This window comes from Scomber japonicus, chromosome 16 (assembly GCF_027409825.1).
Source record: "Scomber japonicus isolate fScoJap1 chromosome 16, fScoJap1.pri, whole genome shotgun sequence".
In the NCBI taxonomy this organism is placed as follows: domain Eukaryota; kingdom Metazoa; phylum Chordata; class Actinopteri; order Scombriformes; family Scombridae; genus Scomber; species Scomber japonicus.
The window spans coordinates 12,299,840-12,326,976 of record NC_070593.1 but is presented as its reverse complement, the minus strand read 5'-3'; the positions used below and the strand labels follow the sequence as shown (position 1 = coordinate 12,326,976).

General features: G+C 36.8%; 4 protein-coding genes and 1 long non-coding RNA gene across 6 annotated transcripts; 4 read left to right on the top strand and 1 right to left on the bottom strand.

Moving 5' to 3' along the window:
- Positions 1 to 1,202: 1,202 nt before the first annotated feature.
- Positions 1,203 to 4,303, top strand: LOC128374912 (uncharacterized). Its single transcript, XM_053335132.1, has 8 exons — positions 1,203 to 1,614; positions 1,825 to 1,920; positions 2,597 to 2,692; positions 3,018 to 3,068; positions 3,810 to 3,851; positions 3,980 to 4,027; positions 4,101 to 4,169; positions 4,272 to 4,303. The coding sequence occupies exons 1-8, from the start codon at positions 1,203 to 1,205 to the stop codon at positions 4,301 to 4,303; spliced, it is 846 nt and encodes a 281-aa protein (XP_053191107.1).
- A 3,139-nt stretch (positions 4,304 to 7,442) lies between these two features.
- Positions 7,443 to 8,010, top strand: LOC128375546 (uncharacterized). The gene is made up of 3 exons (XR_008323085.1): positions 7,443 to 7,455; positions 7,540 to 7,572; positions 7,700 to 8,010. It is a non-coding gene; the product is annotated as an uncharacterized LOC128375546 (long non-coding RNA).
- A 4,213-nt stretch (positions 8,011 to 12,223) lies between these two features.
- Positions 12,224 to 13,246, bottom strand: fabp7a (fatty acid binding protein 7, brain, a). The gene is made up of 4 exons (XM_053335280.1): positions 13,174 to 13,246; positions 12,842 to 13,014; positions 12,595 to 12,696; positions 12,224 to 12,274 (listed from the first exon to the last, which is right to left on the bottom strand). The coding sequence occupies exons 1-4, from the start codon at positions 13,244 to 13,246 to the stop codon at positions 12,224 to 12,226; spliced, it is 399 nt and encodes a 132-aa protein (XP_053191255.1).
- An 828-nt stretch (positions 13,247 to 14,074) lies between these two features.
- Positions 14,075 to 18,945, top strand: yju2 (YJU2 splicing factor homolog). 2 transcript variants are annotated; one of them, XM_053335649.1, is made up of 9 exons: positions 14,075 to 14,199; positions 14,474 to 14,574; positions 15,133 to 15,277; positions 16,789 to 16,923; positions 17,011 to 17,192; positions 17,306 to 17,459; positions 18,089 to 18,232; positions 18,281 to 18,308; positions 18,604 to 18,945. In XM_053335649.1, the coding sequence occupies exons 1-9, from the start codon at positions 14,176 to 14,178 to the stop codon at positions 18,723 to 18,725; spliced, it is 1,035 nt and encodes a 344-aa protein (XP_053191624.1). In that variant the 5' UTR covers positions 14,075 to 14,175; the 3' UTR covers positions 18,726 to 18,945. The 2 variants fall into 2 exon arrangements, with proteins under 2 accessions (XP_053191624.1, XP_053191622.1); XM_053335647.1 differs by having other exon boundaries at positions 18,089 to 18,308.
- Positions 18,946 to 20,191: 1,246 nt separating this feature from the next.
- Positions 20,192 to 26,753, top strand: LOC128375264 (SH2 domain-containing adapter protein F-like). The gene is made up of 8 exons (XM_053335567.1): positions 20,192 to 20,357; positions 21,535 to 21,784; positions 22,094 to 22,195; positions 22,365 to 22,527; positions 23,027 to 23,287; positions 23,376 to 23,550; positions 24,262 to 24,381; positions 25,573 to 26,753. Exons 2-8 carry the CDS (start codon positions 21,539 to 21,541, stop codon positions 25,757 to 25,759), a joined length of 1,254 nt encoding a protein of 417 aa, XP_053191542.1. The 5' UTR covers positions 20,192 to 20,357; positions 21,535 to 21,538; the 3' UTR covers positions 25,760 to 26,753.
- The last annotated feature ends 384 nt before the right edge of the window (positions 26,754 to 27,137 follow it).

Genomic DNA, 27,137 nt, shown 5'->3' with positions numbered 1-27,137 from the left:
ACAAAGAAGAAAAGGAAGTCAAGATACTTCCCAAAGAAGAGAAGGAAGCTAAGAAACCTTCCACAGAAGAGAAAGAAGTCAAAATACATCCCAAAGAAGAGAAGGAAGCCAAGAAACCTCACAAAGAAGAAAAGGAAGTCAAGATACTTCCCAAAGAAGAGAAGGAAGCCAAGAAACCTCACAAAGAAGAAAAGGAAGTCAAGATACTTCCCAAAGAGGAGAAAGAAGTCAAGAAACCACATAAAGAAGAGAAGGAAGCCAAGAAATCCCACAAAGAGGAAAAAGAAGCCAAGGAACCACACAAAGAAGAAAAAGAAATCAAGAAACCTCCCAAAGAAGAGAAAGAAGTCAAGAAACCTCCAAAAGAAGAGAAAGAAATCAAGAAACCACATAAAGAAGAGAAAGAAATCAAGAAACTTGCCAAAGAAGAGAAAGGAGTCAAGAAACCACCTAGGGAAGACATAGAAGTGAAGAAACCACCCAAAGAAGAGAAAGAGGAGAAAAAAGCTCCTAAACATGAGAAAGAAGTCAAGAAACCTCTAAAAGAAGACAAGGACAAGAAACCTCTCAAAGAAGAGAAAGTAGATAAACCACATAAAGAAGAGACAGATATTAAGAAACACCTCAAAGAAAAGAGAGAAGACATTAAACCACCCAAAGAGGAGAAAGAAGTCAAGAAGCCACACAAAGAAGAGAAGGAAGTCAAGGAACATCTCAAAGACAAGAAAGAAGTGAAGAAACCTCTAAAAGAACAGGTACTCTTGAAATCATCAGAAATTAAAAATATTACAAAAGCGAAAGACGTTGAACACCTGTCAAAAGAAAAGAAACATGTGACACTTTCTAAGAAAGAGAGGGAGGACAAGAGTCCTTCTAAGGAAGAGACAAAGGAGAAGAAACATGTGGAGGACAAAGAAGCAAAGATACCATCCAAGAAAGATGAGAAGGAGGAAAAGAAAGAAATGAAGAAGCTTTCTGTGGAGGAAAAAACCCACCAAAAAGAGAAAAAATCAACTAAAAAGGTAGAACTCAAAAAGCATCTCAAAGAAAAGGAGGAAGAAATACTGCCTCCAAAAGAGAAAGACCCAAAGACACCCTCAAAAGAAGATAAAGAACCAGAAAAAACACCAAAGAAGGCCAAAGAAGTAACAAAGCCTCCAAAAGAAGAGAAAGAAGTAACAAAACCTCCAAAAGAACCAGAAATGATCTCCAAAGAGAAAAAACAACCAACTAAGCCTCATAAAGAGGTGAAAGAGGCAGAAAAGAAACATGTAGTACCAAAGAAGCCCTCTGAAGAAAAACACAAACCAGAGAAACCTTCTAAAGAAGAAAAAGAACCTTTGAAACAATCTAGAAAGGAGGAAGAAGAAAGAAAATTGTCTACCAAAAAAGAGACAGAACCAAAGAAGCTGTCTAAAGAAGACAGAGAGGAACTGTCCAAGGAAAAGAAAGTTTCTAAAGTAGAGGTCAAAAAGGTTCCAAAAGAAGAAAAGGAACCAAAGAAGATCTCAAAGGAGGAAACTGAACCAACAAAACCTTCTAAAGAGGAGAAAGAAATCAAGAAGACTCACAAAGAAGACAAAGAACCCAGAAAGAAGACAGACACTAAGACAGGTAATTAATACAGTTTTCATAACAATAGAAGTATTGTAATTAGTCATTGTGCTTTTGATGTTACTCTTAATGGGCACAAAAGAGAGGGTCAGACTTGAGAAAAACACAGCTAAACAGATTGACATGAGTCCATTGATGAATGAGGGATATATTTATGTTTTACCATATAATTTATGTGAAACTTGTTTCAGCCTATTCTTTGTATTTCAGAAGATAGACCCCAAAAGGCTACAAGGAGGATTACAGTAGTCAAAAAGGAGGTCGCATCTGTCCTGAAGAAGGAACATCTTAATGTTACAAAAGCAGGTGAGACAACATGTAAAAGCATGTTTTAGCATTATGTTCAGTTTTTGAAGAATTTGCAGTGACATAGCTTACACCCAGCTAAATTGAGATAAAATAACAAGCAACCTCATGCAGCAACAAATGATTGTTAAAAAGAACAAATGCTTGTTAAAGAGCTCAAAATGACATGTTAATGCCATTCAATTGCAAACAAGGGAACAGTATGACAGCACCACAGCAAAAAGTCTTAAAAGGAGTGAACAGATGAGCAAATACAGCATCTGACTGATATTGTTTCACTCATGGTTCCTGCAATCATTGTTGGTTTTAGATGCCAAAATTGTACTGATGGGGCCGCCAAAGCAACAAAATACTACAGTGATACATCTTTTCATTAATAAGGTTTTGTAAGAAAGGCCAATAGGACATAGGAACAGAAGCCGCCCCTCCCACACACACACATACACACACACACACACACACACACACACACACACACATACACACACCCTTTTATACAGATACGCGTCCCAAAGTGCTTCATTTAGCAGGATTAAAGCAACAAACAACGAAAGTGACACTCAAATCCATCTACGGTTTCTAAATTAAAAGACATAAAATAGTATAAAGTTGAATAACTCTGAAATCCATTGTGATACTGAATTCATGACATTATCTGTTTTCCCTTCTTTTCCAGCTGTTGAACCCAAGAAGCCTGCAAAGGTGCTGAGAGCTGCTAAAAAGCATGAAGTCCCTGTCCTGAAAAAGGAACATGTGAATGTTACAAAATCAGGTAAGTAATAATGTAACCAAATGTCAACTCAAAGCAGCAGTATGTTTGATGATGAACATATCTGACTCCAAATAAACATCAAAATGTGACTGGAAATTGCAGCCTGAGGTTCCAGTAGTAGTAACCCCTAAAAAGATACTGAGTAAGTGATTAATTACCCTCTCCTTTAATTGTTTGAGAGAGTCTAAAATCAAAGCAAAAAAATAACCCCAACCATTACATGCTCTTATTTCCTTTGGTAATGCAGTGTTTTAATTACAGTAGATGCATGTGTGTAATTTATATGACAAAATGGATTATATTTTCAAATTTTTCCCAATAACAGAGATTCCTGAAGTTACTAAGGTGAAAGCCAAACCAGAACCTGCAAAGAAAGGTATATACCTATTTTTTATTTGCTTTTCTGAATTCTAGAAGTTCAATCATTGTAATTTTTTATATTGTTTAAATGACTATATTTTAATAATTGTTTAAATGTCTATATTCTAATTTTTCCTCACTTTAAATGGACAATTTAAGAAATATACTTACCCATATTCTGGTAAAATATTATGCATAATTTAAAGTTTGCTGACACTGACTGAAAGGTGGTTTGTTCTAAGAAAGTGTCAGATAATGATTAGTTATCTTTATTAGTGTAAAACCTAAAACTTAAGGGGTTTTGAATGTCACAATTTTTCACCAGTGGCAGCTCACAAGGAGCCCAAGAAGGAATCAAAATACAAAATCAAACGTAAACCTGGAAAACTTGGTAATGCAAAGACTAACTAATGCTGTAGTCTAACCCAACTAGTGACTGTCTCACTTACAGCACAGCTTTTTTACATTAATTCCGTATTTAGACATGAGAAATAACATAGACAAAATCATCACCTGCTAAGGTTATTGTACAATATACTGTACAATAACCCAGCTATAGCTATAACTAAGCTTCATTAGAATGTGATAGTGTCTTTCCTGCAAGCTGCAACGCTGGGTTACAAACGTTTAAACGCAATATAGAAGGTTTTATACACTGCTGGCAAGGTTTTCAATTAATGATGGGAAAGGTTTTAATGTTAATTTTTTAATATTAACTGATAAAAACAATACTAATGTGCCCTATTTTGTGACACAGAGCTTCCAAAGGAAAAGGCCAAAGCAGCTCCTGCCAAGAAAGGTAATATAAACTTATTTACAAGCTAAAACTTTTTGCTTATGTTTTGATCGTTAAACAGCAAAATCATGAATTATCATAATGGGGCTGAGCTAGCCAGCTATAATAAACATTGTGTTTTTAAAAAACAGAAGCAGCTGCTCCAAAAGAAAAGCCTGAGCCAGTCATCTTGAAAAAAGGTATGACTAGTGCATGTCATATAATATCAAGCTTCAAGTATGTGTATTTATATTTCCTAATCTCTGTTGACAGGACAAGCAGGCGCTGCCAGAAATGCTTCTCTGGGGAAAGAGAGGGTCAAAATAGTGCCTTTAAAGAAAGGTCATTATTATTTTTTCTTGTATGTTTAACGAGTTGCATTGTTACCTCTGAAATCCTTTGTTGTGTTATGTATGTATGCTTTTATGAATTTAACTCCGGCAGAAGTAAAGGTGCTAAAGGAGAGAGCAGTTTGACACATTTGAAATTTCATAGGACTAAACATAACATCAAGCTGTTTTGGCTTTGCATACATACATAAATACAACATCATGTTTTTATTTTTATTTTTTCTAGCAGCTGAGGTTTCAAAACAGAAACCCAAACCAGTTCTTACAAAGAGGGGTAAGATTAAAGAGTGATTCTTATAGCTTTGTAGTTTTAGTGTGTCATCAAACTTGCTCCACTCAAGACAAAACCAGTCTTGATTGTCATTCATTGACCATTATGTTCATGTTTAAATAATCAAGCAGTTGAATTTCATGCTAATGTATTATTTCTTACAGAAGCAGAATCCCAAAAGAAAAATGTCACTTCAACAAAGGAGAAAGTGAAGGTGGTGCCAATGAAGAAATGTACGTCTTTGGTTTACACAGCCATTACTAAAACAAGCAAAACATGTATATCTGTATGTCCAACATTCCTATATGACTAGCAAAAGGGGTATTTTTTTATTGCATATTCAGTTTCATGTATGTATTTTCAAGGAAGAAAGGACAGTCACACTCTGCCCTCACTTACTCAATAAAGATATTTTAATGCAACGTTTTGGTCAAAGACCTTCTTCAGATACCTGATGATAGATACACCTGAGTAAGTGAAGACAGTGTGTGGGTGTCCCTTCTTCCGTTAGGTATGTGTCTACTCCATAAAAGCACCTGTCACAATGACTATTAAAGTTCTCAAGAGATTCTTTGATGAAATGTATCTATTCACAAATTCAAATCTTGAAGCTATAATGTTCTTTTTGACTTAGTGGCTCCGAAAGAGAACGTCAAACCTGCACAGATGAAAAAAGGTAGTTACAAAGATTACCAGTCAAATATCATCCAGGATCTTTTATGTAATGGATTTATTCATTCTTTTTCACCGCTATAAGTCAGTATGCAGATGTTGTTTATATTTTAGATAAAGCATCATAGTGTAGATAAGAAACACTACAGATATAGATAAGTAATTCACCAGTTGTAATAGATAATGACACGACTGACATTATTGTTGTTATTATTTGCTTTAAAAGCTGACGTTCTCAAGGAGAAGAAGGCTGAACCAGTGACTCCCACAAAAGGTTTGTGTCTCTGGGTCTTTTGACGTCTCATGATGTATTTCACTGTTCATTTTTTTGTCCATAGTTTTACAACAGTATTTTCTTGGTGGTTTCTCACCTCCATGTATACATTAGAGTTTATAGGATCATGTGTTATTCTAACAGCTGTTAAAAAGGCAAAAGTCACACATGCTGGAAGGAGGAAAGGTATGCAGTGCAACACATGTGTGGTTTATGCTGCTTTTTTGTGGTATTCTGCAAATGACCCCTCTGCTGTAGAGACAGTGCTTGCAGTATTTCTGTGGCATTAATTCAGTCATGTTCAAGGTATTATTGATTTATTGTATAAATAGTCTATGAACATATAGTGCTGATGATATTCTGTACTGGCAATGTGATAATGCTGATAATGACAATGACCCAACTCAAAATAGTGATGTGCAAAATATTAATAATTAACTTATTCAAATGATCTAAATTATGATTTCAAAGGAATTTGTCTTTGTGAGTACCCAAAACTATTACATTTATTAAATGAATTATTAAAACTGTATTTAGTTTGGTCATATTTACATTTTAACTTGTTTAAACATGCGTCTCTATAAGATAATTGTTTTAACCTCCTGGACTGAAGAAATCTTTTTTAATGCCCAGTTGATAAAATGAAAAAGGAAAGGTCGTCATCTGAAAAAGGAAGAGATGCATGTTTATACTAAATAGGGGTGACACCTATTGAACCAAATTGCTGCATTGCTGAAATGTAAAACATGTTCTAAACATATCTTCTAAATAGAATAAATGTGACATTTCCCTTTTTTACTCATAATATAGAAGCTGTTCTGAAACAAAAGCCAAAAGCAAAAACTTCACAGAAAGGTGCTAATCTGTATTTTCTGTCGCTAATGTTCTTTAGGATAGTTGCATGATTTTAAATAGTTTTTCCTAACAATCCAGCCATGCTGAGGGTAAAGCCAATCTGTGTGAAGGAAGGTACATTAGTAGTGCTTCAGTAGAAACCTGTGTGTGGCTGTTATGATAGTGATCTGTTTGTAAAAGTTCTGACTGGATTGCTCAGAGGCAGGAAAGAAGCATTTTGTCTATAAGATGATGTATATATTGTAGTAAATGCCATGTACAGTAAATTTAGAGTGATGTCCTTGCTGCAGCGTCATGGGCAAACAGCTGTGTCTTTACAGTGATCCTTCGAAATATACTTCACTTTATGCAAACTGTAGTTGGTAGATCTGCAAAGCACAGCCCACACAGATTTAGTTTTGCTTTATGAGTCACCACTACAAAGAGTTGAGATATAAAAGCAATGGCCAATCATCGAGTGTTGTGAATGTTGAAATGTGTGAACATATCTGGACACTTCAAGCCCTTTACACTGATTTGACAGATTAAGCACAAATCAGGATGAATAAAAAAAGTTACTGCAGTAGATGTTAGATTAGAGAAAATGTAAAATGTGTCACAAACAGCCAGAAGCTTCAAAATCAGCTATACGAACAAGTCTTTTTTAGGTGTCTTTCCCCAAACATGTTGACATATTGGACTTTTTGTGTGATGTTAAGGTGGGCTGTATTTTCATTCAATATTTCAAAACAGTTTGATTATTCACCGAGGACAAAGTTCTTAAAGAATAACCAGCGCTTGAAAGGAAAAAGAAATGTACAGTACACTGTAGACCTGAATTATTCATTCATAACTTTTTCTTTTTTTTAGAAAAAACTGTTGAGAAGAAAACATCCAAAGAAGAGAAAGTTAAAGGTACATTGTGCAGTCAGCCTTGAACATTAACATAATGAAATCAGAAAAATGTCTGTGTGAATTATATTAAAATCCTTGCAGCAGTTGCAGTTTCCCCTTCAGGGCTGAACTGAATTTAATGTTTGATTGCTCTTTTGTTTCTATTTACAGAAGACAGAGTTCTCAAAGAGATACAGGAGCCTGCAAAGAAAGGTATCTTGAATCAGATTTGTAATCAGATGGATTCTGAGTCTACAAAATACGTCAATGCTTTATTTACAATCTTTTGTTGCAGAAAAATCTGCAGAGAAGAAAGCTGCCAAAGAGGAAAAAGTAAAAGGTACCTTACAGTTCTGTACTTCACAATAATACTGGAGAGTTTTATGATTACTGTAACATTATGTTCTCATTTCCTAGCAGAGTCTGCTGTATCAGACTTTCCTATGGATGGTGAGTTCATGTTCCCTTCACATAACTGAAATATTATACAAGGTCTCCTCTCTGGTTGCGAGGAACATGTTGTACTCAACTGTACTGAAGCATATTGTACTGTACTGTCCTGTGACTCCCTCCACAGATGACATGCCCTACTTCCAGTGTTTCTTTGTGGACGAGGATGAGGCCCAGTTTCCATTCTACGCCTTCTCACCACTGTAGATTTGAAGCTTCACTTTGAATCTAGTCTGCAGTTTACAATTTAGTCAATTTACTGATAATGACAAGGTCACGTCACGCTGACACATAGCCTGCTGTTCACTGTTGGTCTTCAGTAGAAAACCCTGATGGCAGAGGATGGCTTATGTGATGGACCGTTTACTTTATTTCCAGATTTGGTTGAGCTCTCGCACTAAACTACGTGCAGCCAGTGTCATTCCTTTTTCATTATTTTAATTTAACTTTTTTTTAAATTTATTTTTGTTTAATTTCTCTTAAATGGTTGATATAATATTTTAAGAGGTATAATCTGTATTATCCTTTGTGGATCATTTATTTTAGATCGCAGCAACCTTATGAAAATACTTTAATATATTTACTGCTCGTTTCATTTTCCTCGTAATCAAACCTCTGTGCTGCAGCACAATGGCTTTCTTTGTTTGTTTTTTAAAAGTAGAAACATAGTTTAGAACTATGCAGGGTACAAACACTGCCACAACTGCTGATCCAAGCTTGATAGAGGTTCAGTTCCTCTAAGCCCACATTTACTTGAAAAGTGGTTTGTACAGTAGGGGTACATTAATTTTTATCATATTTGTTAGTTTTGCTTTTTTTCTTCATTGTATCATAGACATTAAAGTCTGTGCACTCTGCTTATCCTGCTTTCAGAGCCCTCTGGACAATGATTGGGCATTTGTAGTATTCATACATAATTCCTGATATTTCATTTATCTCAAGGAAACATGTTTCTCACACATTTTTCCTCTACCCTTGCTGGGTACAAAAAACTAATCAAAGCATTAATGAAAATAATTCCCTTTGGAGGATGTTTATTTAGTTTTTTTAGTTTTTTTTTGTTTTTTTGTTTTTTTGTTTTTTTTGTCTGTTGTAATTAATACATGTCAAAAGGAATGACCATGCACTGTATATGAGAGCTCCCAAACTTACTGGTGGAACACTACCTGACTACCTAACATGTTGATATTTTAAGTCTTATTAAACCGTACCATCTAGACGTGTGCACCGGCTCCTCATTTTGACACTGGTGCTAATAACACGCATTGTATTGCCTGAACTCTCAGAATGAGGTTTGAGTTCATGGTCACTAAGTATCAGATTTATTCTGTAATTCCTTGACAGACCAAAACTGCACTGTCGCTGACTTTGGTCAGTGGATTGGAAACCTTTTGAGCAGGTTCTTATAAACAAAGAAAGTGACAGAAAAGTTAAAGTTAGGAAAATATTTCCAGGTTAACTTTAGAACAATACTGTGTTGTAGTGACATCTTACATTAACTGTGCTAAAATGCAGCAAAATATAAACAGGATTTATATTCTATGGATATCTTGTATTTGTAATTTACAGCGAGGGCCACGTGATTGTAGATTGATTTTAAATACTGTTATCAGTCATAAACACTTTGAAATCTCTGCAGCAGTTAGCTCTTTTCCACATTTATTTGAAAACCTGAATGACCATGGTAACGTGAATATGCTTAAGTAAAGTCTAATATTATAGACAAAATAATAGGCAAATAATAGCTATACACATATTTTATTATATCTGCACATTGTGTGATTATAGTCTATGTCGTTGAGGACAGCATCACATGTATGGATAGATAATCTCAGATGTGAAGTGGTAACATTGTTTAACAGCCAGCTTGCACCAGCTGTTATCGACATACAGATCTTTACATTTAGCTCCATATGCTGCACCAAAGACAGTTATTACAGCTTGTGGAACTAATCCAGTATCAATGAAAATCTAAATCCACTTATCTTTTTTATTTAGATAAAGGAGAACAGCTTGTTTTAGTCCATAGATGGTGTGTGTGAACCTCGGACTCACAGGATCCATTAACTGTACTGTAACAGCTGGAGTTTTATGGATTTTTAATCAGATCCTTCACTGTAATTGATGGAGTGATGGGTGTTGTTCCCAATGACAATGCACTGTCCAGTCCAGAGTTACCAGATTGAAGTAAACCAGACATTTCTATTTTAAAGCAATTTTAACTGAATTGTTTCAACAAAGTTACTTAACCAGGTAAACATGTGCAATACATGAATTTTAATTGATCTGAAGCACTGTATTTTTGTCTGATAGTCCTTTAAAAGAAATGTGCATGATGTGTGTTGATTTTTGTTTTTGTGATATCAGCAATATATATTTTCCATACTTAACTTTGAGAACGGCAACACTAAATACTTGAACTGGTGAATGAAGGAAATTTAATACCAATAACTGACATTTGTCATCAGTGGTGTTGCTAACATCCTATATAAATGTATTTCAAGTAACCTCATTGTAAATAGAAATAGACGACAGGAAAATTTGCTGAAAATGAGTTTCACCCCTGATCCATGAAAACTGCTCTACATAATATCAAACTATGTATCATTTGTCAATTACACCTTCATTATGCTTGTGAATACTAGTCATTTGACATTAAAACATAAGCAATTCAAGAGTCTCATTTGTAAATCTAGTCTTTTTTCTCTTAAGGTGCCAACTACAATATTTCTCACATAAAGTGTAGTCCAGTTTCTGTCACAGTTTATGGCAGTATGATGAAGTCAGTGCAGTGTTGGCCTCAGCTGTTTATATTATGATGAAATGCATGAAAACTTGAGTACTGAATGAAGTATAAAATCCACTTATTTGAATAAATCCTCATGTCATTTTAGGATGAAGCTTCACTTTCTGGTTTCAGTTATTCAGTCATTAAAGACACATTTATATTGTTTACGCTTACATTTTATTTTTAGAGGATATTAGCTTATGATTGCAATGTTAAGATGGCCTCAAAAGTCTCCATCAGTAACCAGAAACTGTTGAACTTACCAGGGAAGTGCAGGGAAACTTTCCTATCTGCCATATTATATTTTTGCAGGAGTGACCCAAACCTCATTGAACTCAAACCTCATTCACACACATGAGATATGTCTGGGTTTGTGTGAATGGGAAAATGTAAAACAATTGAACTGAGGAGGACATACATGGTCAGATCTTCTCACTGTGTTGCCTTATGAAGCCACAGAGAGGTTACTACAGGTCAGCTTACTCCACTGACACAGATTCCACACAAAGAGGAAACTCCTGCTGCTTTCCTGTAACCTCTGAGGACACAACGGCCAAACTAAACTATTATCTCTCACTGTTTCTCCAGCATGTTCCTCCACTCCCTTTGCTACCTTTTCAAAGTGACTCAATGCAAGTCTGTGTGCAGCTGTGAATACTGGGACATCATAAAATCTCCTGAACCTGTCTTCTAATCATATACAGCCCAAATACTCATGCATGACTTTGTGAGAAAATATTTCATTTTTGGCAAACTATAACTGGAGCATAATGACAGATTTTGAAATTAATTCATTGGGCAACGGCCCAATGAGTTCCACTCCAGTTACCACAGTTTCTTTGTATCACAGTCTATTCAGAGGTGGCCAAAATTTGGCAGCCTGTATGCTGGGATGAGAAGAATGACCACTTGTAGTCACAACGTTCAGTAAGCACAAAGCAGCTCCCAGGGCAAGGCAGGGAGGTTTTTGCACGCATCTTTAAATGTATAAACTTAAAATGAGCATTATGAGCGTTAAAGTTGGTTAATGATGAAATTGTGACATTTGGTTTTACAAGATTACAAGGGTTTATTGAAATTTCCTATTTTTAGACCTTGAACTACTAAACATGGGATTTTGGATTTATGCAAACCACATCCACATCCTGCACAGTATCCTCTTTTATCGTTGTCTGACTGTCGAGCCGGTGACAGCATTCAATCACGGTTGGTCCACACCATCGAATGATGCCTTTACGTAATGACACCACAACTTAAACCAGATTATCCCGAGGTGAGTGACATCACCTCCCCCCTCCCTCCAATCCCTTCCAGTTCCTAGTTGCCTCTGACCATCTGGGGGTTACTAGAGGACATTCACTCTCATGAATTCAATGGTCACACTGGCTGCTGCTGCTGCATGGCCGGCTCTGGCCTGCACCATCACCCTGCAGCTGTCACCTGGAACTGACCCATCATAGGGACAGCTCTGTTCCCACAACTTAGGTTTGAATATTTGAATAGAAAAAGTAAGGCTGCATGCAAAAAATGGTACTAATGGTGCTCTGGTGACTTAAAGACCAACTGAAATGTATGAAATGAATGATGTTAAGCAGCAGTTGATTTATCAAGCAGTTTATTTGTTCCCTTTTTCAGAAGTGATACACAGAATTAAACAGTTTAGGACCTTCACAGTCTACGGCACAATCTCTGAATTTCTTACAAAAGATCTTACAAAAAGATTTCCCAAAATATTTATCACATGTTACAATGGCAAATGAATTGCAAATCACTGCATATAATATAAAGAACATTTTTAAAAAAGGAAAGAAAACTTGTTAAATTGACACTGGGATGATTTGCTCCTTTATCTGGATGGTAGAGTTAGGCTTTCTCATATGTGCGGACAGCCTGGACTCCGTCAAAGGTCAAAGTCTGTAAGGCAAGAAGGAGGAAAACCAAAAGAGAGCCAAAATTACATTATGACAATTACATTTAACTGTGATTTTTATGCAATGTGTAGAAATCATGCATCTGTAAAATGAGGTCTTTTTTATTCATTCAGCTTGCATGAGATTAGTTTTTGCAGTACTGCAAAGGTGAGGCACCTCAACAACAAGGCAATTTACAGTGCTTTATATAAACAAATTACTCCATGAACTGATTCACACAGACACAAAGACAGGCTCAAAGATTTCGCTTCACTTGTCATTCTAGGGGTTGATATCATACTCTATCAAAATGTTTAATCTCACCATCACCATCTTCCCATCCTTGATTTCTCTCACAAACTTGGTCTCCTTGCCATCCCACTTCTGTACATGCACAAGCTTGTCTCCTTCCATGGTGAAAGTAGACTGCAAGCAGAAGCATAATATTATTTAAAACAACCCAGATATATTTTAACCAACATCACATCCATCGTACAGTGAAGAAAACACTTGTATTATTATTACCTGCACAAGCTAAAGAACGGATCATATAAAGAGTAACTCAGCTTACTTTGACCTTTCGGTCATCAGGTGTGGTCTCATCAAACTCCTCTCCCAGTTTGGAGGAGACCTCTGTGTTCCTGAAGGTGCTCAAGGTTTTCAGCACCACTTTGTCCCCGTCTTGACTGATCACTACTGTTGGTTTGGTGACGTTTCCCACTTGTCTTGTGGCAAAACCAACACCTATCCAAAAAAAAAACAAACAGGTAAAACTACTGCATTATACTGGACACAAATTCAGATATTAAAAACTATTCATTTTACTAATTTTCGCTACTTAAGAGGGAGCATGATGTTGCTCACATTACATCTTAGAGGTAAAATACATTGAAAGTTGCTCACCAAGTGCCTTCATGTAATCATCAAAGTTCTGGCTGTCAATCAGCTTCCATGTGGCACAGAAAGCATCAACCATTTTTGCAGCTGTTATTGATCTAGTCGAGTGTCAAACTGTCAGACTGCCTCTGCTGCCAGTGTAGTAAATCCTGCAGCATGCCTGTTTGTCAGATGAATACTGTAAGGAGGGGGCAGGGAATCAAACCACATCTGAAAGCTGATTGGATGTTCCAAAAGCTTTGTAGACTACGATTGGCTATCGCATAATGTACTAAAACTATAACCATGCATGAATGATACTGATAAAAATAGTAATAATTGTTTACTACAAAGATAAATAATATTTTTGTACATAGTAATTAATGTTCTTTTTGTGAGATTGTACTCAATCCATGGAAATTATATTCTTGGTTTGCCATGTTATCATGCTAATTTTACTAATTTGCACTTAACACTTGGTAAATAAATAAGAGTTGAGATGGATAGGAATAGAAATATATTTGCAGATATTGGTTCACAAACTGAAATATTGGACAAATTCCAACTTTAGCCAGATGAGGGCACTAGAGGGAAAAAAGAGATCACCAAAATTAGAATGCCCCACTTTTAGCCTTTAGACGATGGACATCACTGCCATTATATGAGGATGGGACAAGTCCCACCCACAAATTATTAGTTTTTAATAAGTTATTGTACTTGTATTCCAGTTTTGACAGATACATCCTCCTCATTATTATCATTATAATGATAATTATTATTATTTCTTCCTCTTATTATTATTATTATTATAAGTGGTAGTAGTAGAAGTAGTAGTAGTAGTAGTAGCATATAATTAATGTTTTTAGTTTCTATTGGTAGTCAGTCGTTCCGCAGGGGGGCAGCAGCTCACTTTGAAGCACGGAAACAAAATAAACGTGACAACCGGAAGTTTACAGTGTAGACGTAGTAGCTAGCGTTTTCTTCAGTAGGGTTAAAATCTTCCACGTTTAGTTTACACCAAAAGCAACAATGTCTGAAAGAAAAGTATTAAATGTAAGTATGTGAACAACGCCGCAGCCTTTTTAGAATAGTTTAACTTGTCAGCGGTGATGTATGAGCTAAATAAGCCAGGCATGCTAACGTTAGCAAGTAGCTATATGCTATATTAGTGAGGTTTTATTAACGATGATATAACTCATAAACACTTCTTAAACACATTATGTGTCAATAAATCGTGGTTTATTGGTCACGTTGTCGTAGATTACGGATAGTTTTGTCCTAAATTGAGACTTTTCATTAACTCACATATGCGTTTCATACTTTTCAGAAATACTACCCTCCGGATTTTGATCCTTCTAAAATCCCCAAACTTAAACTCCCCAAAGATCGACAGTATGTGGTCAGATTGATGGCTCCGTTCAACATGAGGTACGTCTGTCTAATATATCTGTGTCATTGAGTTTTTCTTTTTCAGCATTCACCTTTTCATCATGCTTGATTTAATTGTTAAACTGCTTTTACTGTCGATTAATCTGTTGATTATTGCCTCAGTTAATTGATTAGTTGTTTGGCCCAGAAAATGGTGACTAAAGAAACTAGAAAGTATTCATATTTGAGAGGCTGGAAGCAGAGAATTTGTGAATTTCATTTTTTTAAATGACTTAAGACAATTAATTAATTTTAGGAATAGCAAATAATCGATTAATTGGCTAAACGTTGCAACTCTAGCAGTAGTTCTGTGCAAATGTCATACATTTTCTCTGAGTAGCATACTTGAGTTGTTTCATGGTTGCATGGATGCATTTTAAACTGATATAAATGCTGTTTTTCAACGTCTTGTCAGAGACAGTAAAGCTCCTGTTGAGCCCTCTCCTGGTGATTCAAGATAACAGTACAATGCACTAACTGTGTGTCTTTGTGACCTCTCAGTGAGTAATGGAATTAATCCTGTGGCTTCGGTGTCATTTCCTTTCTGCTTGCTTGCAGGTGTAAAACGTGTGGCGAGTACATCTATAAGGGGAAGAAGTTCAATGCGCGTAAGGAGACTGTTCAGAATGAACTGTACATGGGGCTGCCCATCTTCCGTTTTTACATCAAATGCACCCGGTGTCTCGCTGAGATTACATTTAAGGTGCGTGTTTAATGCTCTGCTTCTCTTAATGTGCATCCAGTTGCCGCTTCAAGACTGCATTAAAGTCTCTGTAAATAACTGTTGTAAATGATTTAAGATCAGTGGCTCAGATCTGTTTTTAAAAATTCAACACACATTTAATTAATTGTAAATTTGTTCTTCTTTTTCTTTTTTTATCCTGACCACATGAACCTCACTATGATTCCCAATGAGTACACTGTACCTGTGCAAGCAGCAAATACATCTCTTGAATCTCTAATTTTATAGTGACATTAATAATAATAATTATTATTATTATAATTATTAATAATAATAATAATACTAATAATTATTAACAACCTTTTTTTTTTACCTCGAAATACCATTGAGGAGGAATCCTCATTTACAATGGTGACAAGAAACATTAACAGCAACACAACACACAAAACAATATTAGGTAAAAGAAAAGAAAGAAAGAAAATAAATATCAGGAAATTAAAATAATATCAAATAAAACATGAATACAGTTAAACAGCTAAGATAAAACATGAATATTAATAAAATAGGTTAAATAGTTAAATAGAGCACCGTGTCAAAAATGGATATTGAGCAACCATTCATGTCAACATGATTTGGCTGTGATTCAGATTTTTAATTGTAATGAATTGTTATTGTATAATTATACTAGATGAATGTGCTGGTATTTATATGTAGATTTGTTTATATAATTGTTAGTGTGGTACATTACAGATGATGTAATGGTGTTACATGTAAATTAGTGTTTTTAGTGTGTAGTGATTGTTCTGTGTGTACCTGCTGTGGGATATTTTTATTTGATCGATTGATTGCTTATCAACATGGGATTAATCAGGACATATGAACATTTACTACAGATACGTTATAGTAATACAGTAAAAAATAAAAATAAATACATTTAAAGAATAAATACATATATATAATACTTACCCAGAAAGATGGGAAACCATATCAGGACTGAAAATAATATAGGTATGATACAGGTATGTGCCGTGTCTACTGCCTCATGGAAAAGCTGACTACTGAAGGGTGTGAACCACTTATTAGTTTAAGAGGAAGAGCAAAATAACCGTATTAATTGGAAATGACTGACTAGGGATGAAAACTAATGGTGGGGAATTTGGGGACTTTTGAAAATAGGCGTAACTGTTCTCTACAAAGGAGATGTTGATTAATATTAAAAAGTAGTCTGATTTGAAGTTTAGTGTCTGCTCTACAGATCGACCTCAGTTTATATGTGTGTTTGCCTATGAGACAGTAAACTGAACTCTGCTAGTTTCATTGACTTCTGAGAATCTGAGCAACTTCACCACCCATCTGAAGATTTTTTTGCAACACTGTTGAGGAACTGCTGATGGAAATGAACTAATGGTTAAATCTGACAAATCATCTCACCTCCTTTTGAGAGTAATATTTTTTGTGTGCTCAAATCTAGTTCAACGAAGACTAATAATAGTAAGTGTAATTTCAGAAAGATCTTCATGTTGTGATTACAGACCGACCCAGAGAACACAGACTACTCCATGGAGCACGGCGCGACACGAAACTTCCAAGCAGAGAAACTTATTGAAGAAGAGGAGAAAAGAATCCAGCAGGAGAGGGAAGAGGAGGAATTGAACAACCCAATGAAGGTCAGTGTGTAAACATCAACTTCATCTATCGAGTCGTATCCAGGCATTGGGAACAAGGAGTTGACGGTTTCCTTACTAATCTACCAGGTGTTGGAGAACCGCACACGTGATTCCAAGATGGAGATGGAGGTTCTGGAAAACCTCCAGGAGCTGAAAGAGCTGAACCAGAGGCAGGCTCAGGTGGATTTCGAGGGAATGATCGACAAGTACAGAGAGCTGGAGAAGAGGGAGAGGGAAAGGGAGAAAGAAGAGGATGAGCGAGAAACAAAGTGAGTGTGATCTGTGCCTACGTGTATAAATACGTTTTATTTGCCATGTATAATCAAGGCTAACTCGTCCTGTCATTAAAAACTGAAAACTGAGTGTGTCACTTGTCTCACAGAGAGATGTTGGACCGTGTCCTTGTGAAAAGACTCCGAGACAGTGATTCTGAGAATGAGGAAGAGAGCAGCAGCAGCAGCAGCATACAGCCACAGAGCTCCAGCACAGACAAACCAACAGACATCCTCACCACTGACAAACCCTCAGAGACACAGGTACGAAGTGTGTGTCCTTCATCAAATGCTGTGAAACTAATTAGATTTGTCATCGTTTATTTTACCTCACTTAGGAAACCAAAAATCAGGCACTTATTTCCTACATTTCAGAAAAACATACAGACTCTCCCTGGGTGCTCAACAAGTATAGAAATGTTTTGATCAAATTTTAACAACTTTAAAATGTTCAATTCAGTGAGATATTGTTTATTTTTACCACATAAAAAGGCAAAAATCTTGCAGGACGAGTAATAAGAAATGTAAATCGTTGCCCTTTTCTCTCATATAGATCAGGACTTTAATGAGAAACAGTATGTGAAGCATTAGTAGAAATAGATTTATAATACAGGAATACATACAAGTGTAAAAGGTGTTTACAAGTATTGTGAGGCTGCATGTGTAGACACAGTGGTGCTTTTGAAGTTTTACGAGCTAATTGCACTAGATGAAAAGTCAGGGCTCACAAGTCATAACAGGTCAGCAGGGAATCATGAATGTCTGTGGTACATTTTATGTCAATATCTATGATTTATGTCCATCCAATAGTAGACTTTCAGCCTGGATGATCATGATGCCTCATGATGGTGTGAGGTGGGTAAAGTAGATTGTCTCTTACTGTGTTTTTACAGGGAGCCTCAGGAGGAGGAGTTAAAAGGGCCAAGGTGGAGAGCTGGGAGAAGAGTGTGGGGACGCTAGGTGGCAGAGGGGCGCTGGGATCTCTGGTCGTACGAAAGAAACCAGCAGCGGCTGTAAACAAGCCCAGTTCAGCGGCTTTAAACAAGCCCAGTTCAGCGACTGTAAACAAGCCCAGTTCAGCGGCTGCTACTGCTGCTGTCTCCTCACAAAAAGGTAACACAGTGGTGTTTATCATCTCTAGTTTTAAATATCTTTCACTCAACAGTAACTTTTTATTCTCCTGTTTTATCTGTCTTACCCTATTTTAGCTTAATTTTATTTCCAATTTAACACTTTTAATCGTATTTAAATGTCTCTTTGTTTTGCCATGTGTTGCTTTTATATAATGTCTTTGCCTCGCCTTATTTTTGGGACACACATCTAACTGAATGTGATTGTTCACATTATTAATCAAATGTCAACATATGATTCAGAATACTACAAAGTCATCCTGTTTCTTGTTTTACAGATTCAAACACATCAGCTGCCGGCTCCACTAATGCCTCAAAGCCCGTTACCACACAAAACGGGTCGTCATCTCTCAGCCTGCTGGGGATGTACTCAGACAGCGACAGCAACGACAGCGAATGAGTGGAAGATGCTTGGGATGGATTTTTACTTGAGTGACTGATTGTATGAATGATGCAGAAAGGAACAAATAATGCATTCTTACAAACCTCTAAACCTCGAAATAAATGATGACAAATCGACAGGATAGTGGACAGCCGTTAGTTTTCTCTGCTGTCCATATATTCAGTGAATCAACAATGTCCTTCAATGTATATTTTAGTGTTCATTAAAATCTGTTTTGCTTTAAGTCTTTGTCTTGAAATGCTTTCATACCATACACATCTCTTTTTTTGTGTGTGTAAAAGTGGCATCCAAATACTTGGTTGTCATAGTTTTGTGTTGCTGCCCAATGTGTATCTGCTGTTAAAAGATAAAGAATTTATGAAAATGAGATAATTACAAATTATTGTGGGTGCTTTAAAAGCTAGAATGAGCTTATAAGAACAGTATAGTACACAGATGTCACTGAGTTAATGTTAATTTTATGTAATTCAGCATTTGATGGCTTTAAAAATGAGAGGTGGGACATATACATATTCTTGTCCTGGTTGACAAAACAATCTCAAGATCCACTTGCTGAGTTGAGCTGAGGCTTTCAAGGATATTGCACAATCAGACGTTGGGGTTCACCCAGTTGTCATGTCAAAAGGCCTGAATCTATTTTTCCTTTTTTTAAAGATTCACTTAAATTTGCCAACAATTGTGATTAAGAGTGAAACTTCTGAAGACATGTTACTGAGTGAAATATAATTAATGTAAAAATTAATGTAATATATGTTTTCCTTTTTATTATTACCTTATTATTATTTATTTATTTTTATGTGCATTATTTTTTGGAAAATTGTTAAGGATGAAAATAAATAGCACTAGCTTCATTGTCATACTGAGGGTCAGACAACAACATAATGAAATTTAGATTGCATTCCCTGAGGCATAAACACAAGACAATTAAAAACAATTTAAGACATAAATAAAACATTAATAATCTATAAGGGCAAGGTGAATCACTACTATTACTAATGTTTGCAGTTGCCATACGATGCAGCAAAATTAAATTCTGTGCATGTGAACCATCCAAAATAATCCCCAGGATTAGAGGAGACTGGACTATATTGAACAAAATAATGAAAGAAGTAATTGGTGTCATTTCTTTCAGGTTTAGTTTAGCCATACAAGTGTAATACTGATACTTGCACAGCAAAAGTCGCTATTTCAACTATGAAATGCTTTGAAGCACTGAACAATTTTCCAATACAATCATTCCATATTGATTCAGTACTGCAGAAAACTTTAATTTCCTCATTTCTACCTTATTCCTGTTATATTTTTATTCTTTTGTGTTAAGTTTATGGGACAAACCTCTTTTCAATGCTTGCATACTTGGCTAGTAATAAACAGATTCTGATTTATCTATTCATCTATTTATTTTAAGGTCGGCCCACTAAAAATATGTGACTCTTCCCCTTTAATCCAGTGAGTGTTGTGTCTGCTCCGGCTAACATTAGCTGCTTGTCTGTCTGTGAAGCAGCCGGGGCGGATTTCACTGACAACAATGATTTCTTTTTAGATCCGACAACGTTATAACGAAACGCGTGGATGGTAACCAGAAAGATATCAAAGTGTAACGGGGAACCGTCAATGCAAAGAAAGAGGGTGAGCCTTTAAAAAAATAAAATGTAACTGAGACGCTTCGAGGTTAGCTGCAGGTCTCCAGCTAACTGGGCTAACTTAGCTTTGGCGTATTGACTGGGAAACTTTGTTAAATAAGTGATAATATTATCAGCAAGATTGGTCAACTGTTTAGCTTGGTGCTGGTGTTTTGTGAGCAAATGCAAATATTTAATGAACTGTTATGAATAAGTGACCGAAATGCTTAAAATGATGCTAACAAGCAGTTGTGATTGGAGACTGTGATTTAGGAAGCTAGCTGGTGAGAATAAACATAACACTTTTATTTTCTTTATCTCTGATGAAAATCAGTACAAGCAGATGTGTTCTGTTAATTTGACCTGCTGATTATTTTTTTCTAATATCAATAACTTTCTTCTGCAGGTCACAGTCACATCTTTTTTTTTTGGGGGGGGGGGGGGGGGGGACTTTAACAGCTCCAACAAGTTAATATTAAATTAACTAAAGTAAACATAAACCTCACACTAGTTAATAGCTTCTTTTTTTTGTTCACAGCTGGAATAATTAGTCTACCACAATCGTAATTTTCTAAGTAAAACTACCTTAGATTTTCCTTGTTCCAGCTTCACATTTGTGAGGCTTTGTTGGTTTTCTTTGTCTCATGTGATGGTGGACTGGAGATTTTCTCGTGTTGAATTAAAAGCAAAATTTAGGCTAAGGAAATTACTATATAAATGCATTCCAACATTATATTCCTCAGAGGAAATTATTTATCCAGAATAAAGTCTTTGTTACTGGAATAATAAGTGTCCTTTCTCAAGACTGCTGAAGTGTCATTTGGCTGATATTGTGTTAATTTATCTTTGTGAATGTGTCCAGGACTTCATCCAGATTAGACTATAGGCGTCTTTGTTTATTTGGCACATAGGTTAGAGTTAATATGTAAATGGAAAAATGGCAATCACAAGTTATCAGGGTAAACAACAATGTGTTAAAATTAGAGCTCGACCAATATATCAATCAGCTGATATTATTGATATATCGGGCCATAGTTAAATTGCTTTCTCGGTCTGCCATAAAACCTGATGTATTCAATATAAGTTGAAACGTTGAAACAGAAAATTTAGGCTGATATTTAAGTTTGACTAACATTGTAAAACAGGCAAAATACTGACTACTGAATGTGTCATTTTGTTCCCAGATCCATGGCAAAGTGGCTGAAGGACTACCTAAACTTTGGCAACAGGCGTGACCCTCCACAGCCCCCGAGGCCAGATTACAGCGAGAGTGAAATTTTGAGGGCCTACAGAGCTCAGAAAGACCTGGATTTCGAGGACCCTTACCAGAGCTCTGACAAGGAGCTCCAGAATGGTGGTTTCAGCTCCTGTAGTGCGACAGTGAGCCTCCCCTCATTCCCTGCATTTGGTTCAGGGCTGCCTAATGGTGTGGAGGTATGACATGCATGTTTTTACAGTCATGTATACATGAATCATAGACAGATTGATACTTTTTTCAACCTTTGAAACCTTTGTTTAATTTAGACTTGTTATAGATTTATTATAGGCTACTGTTTATTATAGTCTACTGTTGTATGCCAGGTATCCTGTCTCCCTTGATAAATTAACCGTTGGATTATATAGATGTTTTTTCTTCCCGAGATCTCTTTCATTCCTCCCTGTGAACACATAACGAGTGATACACATAGAAGTCATGTTCAAATTATTACTGAAAACCTTTTCTCTCCATATCTGATTGTCCAGGTAAAAGTGGTTTCCCCCAAACACAGACTAATTAAAGTGGATTCTCAGGAGTTTGGTCGCTGTAAAGTCCCCTTGAGTCCTGTGACTATCCAAGAGGAACCTGTAAGAACTGTCTCATATTTGTGTTTTCCTTGATGTATTTCCCCTTACCCTTATATTCAGTCTTATTCATTCAATCTCTTATATGCTTAAATATACTCAAACAAATTCCAGTTCTTCCCTCCAGTCCATCACATTGTCCAATGCCTGTTGTTTCTCTCTCCCTCTCAAGGTGGTTCCCTCTGCCCCAGCAGCGTCAGACGCTGATACAGATTACTCTGACCCATTTGATGCCCGTCCAGACCCAAGACCCCGACCAAACTGGGAGCCCAAATCTGCACCAACAGACTGTTGCAGCTACATGGAGCCATTTGAGGCACAGCGGATCATTTCAGGTTTATTATTATCTTTATGTCTCACTAGTCAGTCAGCCATTAATTAAAAGGTGTTTATATAGAGTGTGAAACAGTGACATAATGTGCACTGGATTTCTCTCATCAGTTGCAGTTTCTGTACCCTCTAAATATCACCTCTCATCTATGTTTTTTTTGTTTTGTTTTTTTAATCTTGAAAATCCATCAATGTCAAAGGGATAATCCTGAATGAGTGAGTGAGAGAGTGTGACCTCACATTAATCTTCTCAGTAAAATATCAATTTTAAGGTAACTGTGCTCAGAATTTGGGTTACAGTAAGAACAAATATCAGACAAGGATATTGTGCTTTTCATTATCCCAGTGCACCAAATCCATTTTTTTTGTACCATTTTTTTGTAGTTTTAAGCACAGTTTTTGCAGAACAGTCACACTCACACTCTATTACTCTATTGCTCTATTGCTCTCTATTAATTGTATTTTTTGCAGAATTTAATTCACTCTGCATATTTTCCTCTCTAGAAATGCAGCACAGAGTGATGACAAACAGGTCTGGGAGTGGAGATGGTCCCCAATTATATGATAACCCGTACGAAGAGAGGACTCGTCACCACCACCACCGAGCTGCTCCAACGGCACAACAGCAACCCCAGAGGGTGGAGGGTGGACTTCTCCTGTTGGACAGCAGGGAGAGCAGACTGCCTCAGGATGATGAAAGGCCAGCTGATGAATATGACCAGCCCTGGGAGTGGAAGAAGGATAACATCTCCAAAGCACTAGCAGGTAAATTGGTGTTTCTGGTAAATGTATTTCTGTAACAAATGTGTTGTGGGCTTGTTTGAATCTGACGTTCATCTCTTTATTTCTATAGTTCAATTTGAAGGGGCAGAAAGGGAGCGTTCACGAGCTCAGACAGAACAAACTAGGCTCGCCAAGACGGGCACCACATCTACCACAGCAGACTCGACCACACTCCGCCTCGTTGGTGACACACCTCCTATGCTGGGGGAGCGAGTGGATCCATTTCTGCCACTAGAGAGCCAAGTGTAAGTGGACATCTGCTATCTTAATACAGTGTTTCCCCATTTCCATTGGGTAGCAGTGATCATCTGTGTCCTACACTAGTTTCAGTTTCACATCGCTGATTTGATCATCTCCTTAATCAGATTTTGTTCCTTGTAAGTACAATAAATCCCAGAAATCTAAATTTTGATTACGTCTTATTTTATTATCCCAGTCAGCTGGTTAGAATTAGGATCCGAGACCAGCTGCCCTTGACAGCTTAGCTTTGCTAAGTTAAGCCACCATTTGGCATGTTCGATATGGAAAATAGAATGTCCATTAATGTATTAAATTAACAATTAATCTAATTTATTTTTCATTTATTCTTCTATGTTGAGTTGCAGCAATGTGAGCAACCAGTAAAGAACTATCTCTGGCGCTAGAGTCAATGAGTCACACAATATCAACATTTAGTTAATTAATTCATAAGGTCATTGCATTTGTCTGTTTTTAAAGCAAAAATGCCAAAAATACCCAGAGTAAGTCATCATGATCTTCTAGAAAGAAGAAACTATAAGAAAGAAATATAATATCTTTGGATTTGGAAACAAACTATTTTCAAGACATAGCCTGAGGCTCTGGGAAACTGTGATTGACTATTTAACAATTATCTGATATCCTACAGATCAAACCTTTAACTGATTAATCAGGGAAATATGAGAAAAGCCTTAGTCATGTTTGCTGGTCACCTGCAGATGGTACCATGGATCCCTGAGCCGTTCGGAGGCAGAGTCTCTACTGACTCTGTGCAAGGAGAGCTCATATCTGGTGAGGAACAGCCAGTCATGCCGGAACGACTACTCTCTGTCACTCAGGTAAACATGGCTCACTTCCTTGTGACACTCACCGCACATACTGGGCACATACTGGGCCAATACTGACATCTGGTAGCCGTATTGGATTAGATCAACACATATTCTCTTTGTACTTTCTTAAATTGAAACATCACAGCAGTCTCTTAAAGGGGAATTTTACCCCAGTGTGCCGCACTGCACTGCGCTGTTTCCAAAATTATCTGATCCAGTTTTTGTCTCATTTGGGTATCGTCGTGCTCAGTGGGGGGTGAGAGAAACTTCTCACATATGAGCCCAGAGGCAACTTTTAATTGTTCATGAATTTTTCTTCCCACCCAGCTACATTATCTGTGTCGCTCTTTCCTTTCCCCACCCCCACCCCCTCAGCTCTGTGTGTGTTTTCAGCCTTTATGAATAATCAACATGAAAGCAGCTGTTTATTTTAGAGAGACTATCTGCATGCTGCCACTTGCTTCTAACTTCTAATTTCACGTCTGTACTCTTTTGAACCAGTGAGGGGTTAATTGAGTCATGTGATGGGATTGTGCTCAACTCAAAGCTCTCAAAAATCAATTAAATAATCTAGCATTGCAGGACTAGACCTACAGTTTAGATGGGTATAAGGGCCATATATTAGATTATATTAGAAATGAACTTGATCGTGTTTGTTTCAACCTGTGACCACGTGAATTGGGTGTGAATGTCGGCTTGTCCATTTCAGAAAATCACAGAAGTTGTTTGGTACAGCTCCTAAAATCTGACTTTGAAAGGGTTGATAAAGTAGCGGGTAGAGGTTTCAAAAGCTATTCAACCATCCAACAAGCAGCTTTGACCAAGTATACTGGCAGTTACTGTTGAAATGACAACAACAAAGATTTTCTCCACTTCCTAGTTCCTATTACAATGCATCCTCTTTGGCAATGTACCACACTTTTGTCATTTTCTCACATCTTTTCCTAGAAACTGTACTATAGTAACCTTAATTCAAAAACCTTGGTATGTTTCCTTCCCAGATGTTGTTACTTCAACACTGCCACATTGCAAGATACCAAGATATCTGTGTTTTGCTGTGAATGTTTGATCTGAAACAGCTTTAGGATTTCAGTCCAAGTGTAGTTCTGTAAACATCACAATTAACGCTCCAGTTTTATTGAATCGGATGAGCAGACAAATAATCCTCACTTCACCCTTTTCTTTCTCTTCCTCTCTCAGGAGTTGCAAGGGCTTCATGCATATGAAATTTACTCAGTCTGCAGACGGGCGCTACGTGCTCGGAGAGAACAGCCCTCCCTTCTCCACCATCCCTGAGGTCATCCACTACTACACCACGCACAAGCTGCCAATCAGAGGAGCTGAGCACATGTCCCTACTGTATCCCGTCATAGTGCAAACCCTTTGACACTGATACACACACACACACACACACACATACACTCTTTCTTCTGGTGCTACTGAATACAATATATACTCAACATTTACCCCTTTACATGCCTTTCCACTGCCATTTTACCTTCACCGCTCACATGAGATCGAACTGTTTGGTGCCATCTTTTCCTTTTTTTCCTGTTTACCATAACCCCAGTTACTACACTGGCAGCTAAATAAGACAGTTCAGTGCCTCATGAACCAATGCCTATGACCTGCTTTTGGCCACTGACATCCCTGTTTTGAATATCATACTTTGAGGTCGAAGATAAAAACAGAAACTGAAGTCTTGAGGTGTAGTAGAATCTACAGAGTATTGCATGGAGATAGGCTCTTGTACTGCTGTGCAGATATGGACTGTGCTATCAGCTCATTTAAAGGATAATACAGGTGTTTTTCTTTTAAGCTTGTGCCAATCATCTAGATTGACTATTTCAACCAAGGCAACTTTTTTTTGTCCATGTGAATTTTATGTTTTAAAATGACAAAAAAAAAAACATCAAACAAACAAAACAATGGAGGTGGAGAGTTAAAATAGATGTTAGACAATAGAAGACGCAGTAGAAAATGTGCTGTAATCAACAAACAACACTGTTATTATTCCTTCAAGTGTTAGTTACCAATATCAATCACACACTACATTTATTTTAAACCACAGCTGTATTAGCAGCCCTGGGTTTCTCTGTGTTTGAGAGGCCTGTGAATGTTTTATGATGCTGTAGCTGCGCGCCCTGCAGTGCTGTGCTAGATTCATTATGTTATGTGTGAAGCGACAAGACGGATATGACTTGTTCAATTCACACCATAACAGACTCCGGCAATACTAGTTTGTAGAATAAAGACTACAGTATTATATTGAAAGCTTGTGGCTTTGTGATCATGACTATTAAAAAAAAAAAAGCTTTGGTAGATTTACTGTGCTGTTTTATAAGATTTAAAATGTGTTAAAAATAAAGGTGTTGTCTGTTTTTAAATTGTCTGTGTCATCTGTGAACTAAACACTAAGGCTCATGTGAGGGAGGTCACCAAAGCTGCTTCTTATTATCTCAAATATACATTTTAAAGTCCTTACATAGGATGCCTGTCTATTACTGTATTGATTTAAGAATTCTTTCACTTATTTTTAAAGCTCTTCGTGGTCTTGCATCAGCTCTCTTGTCTGACATGCTCGAGGAACCAATACAGTCCCTCTTGTCCTGTGGCACGAGTCCTTTACGTGTTTCAAAGTGCATGACAATAACAATCTATTTAAATACATTTAACCTTTTGTCCAGCGTTTGGGTCAAATCTGACTACTTTTCAACTTTCATCCATCATAAATATTGTGTTTTTCGTCTAATTGCCTCAAGGCC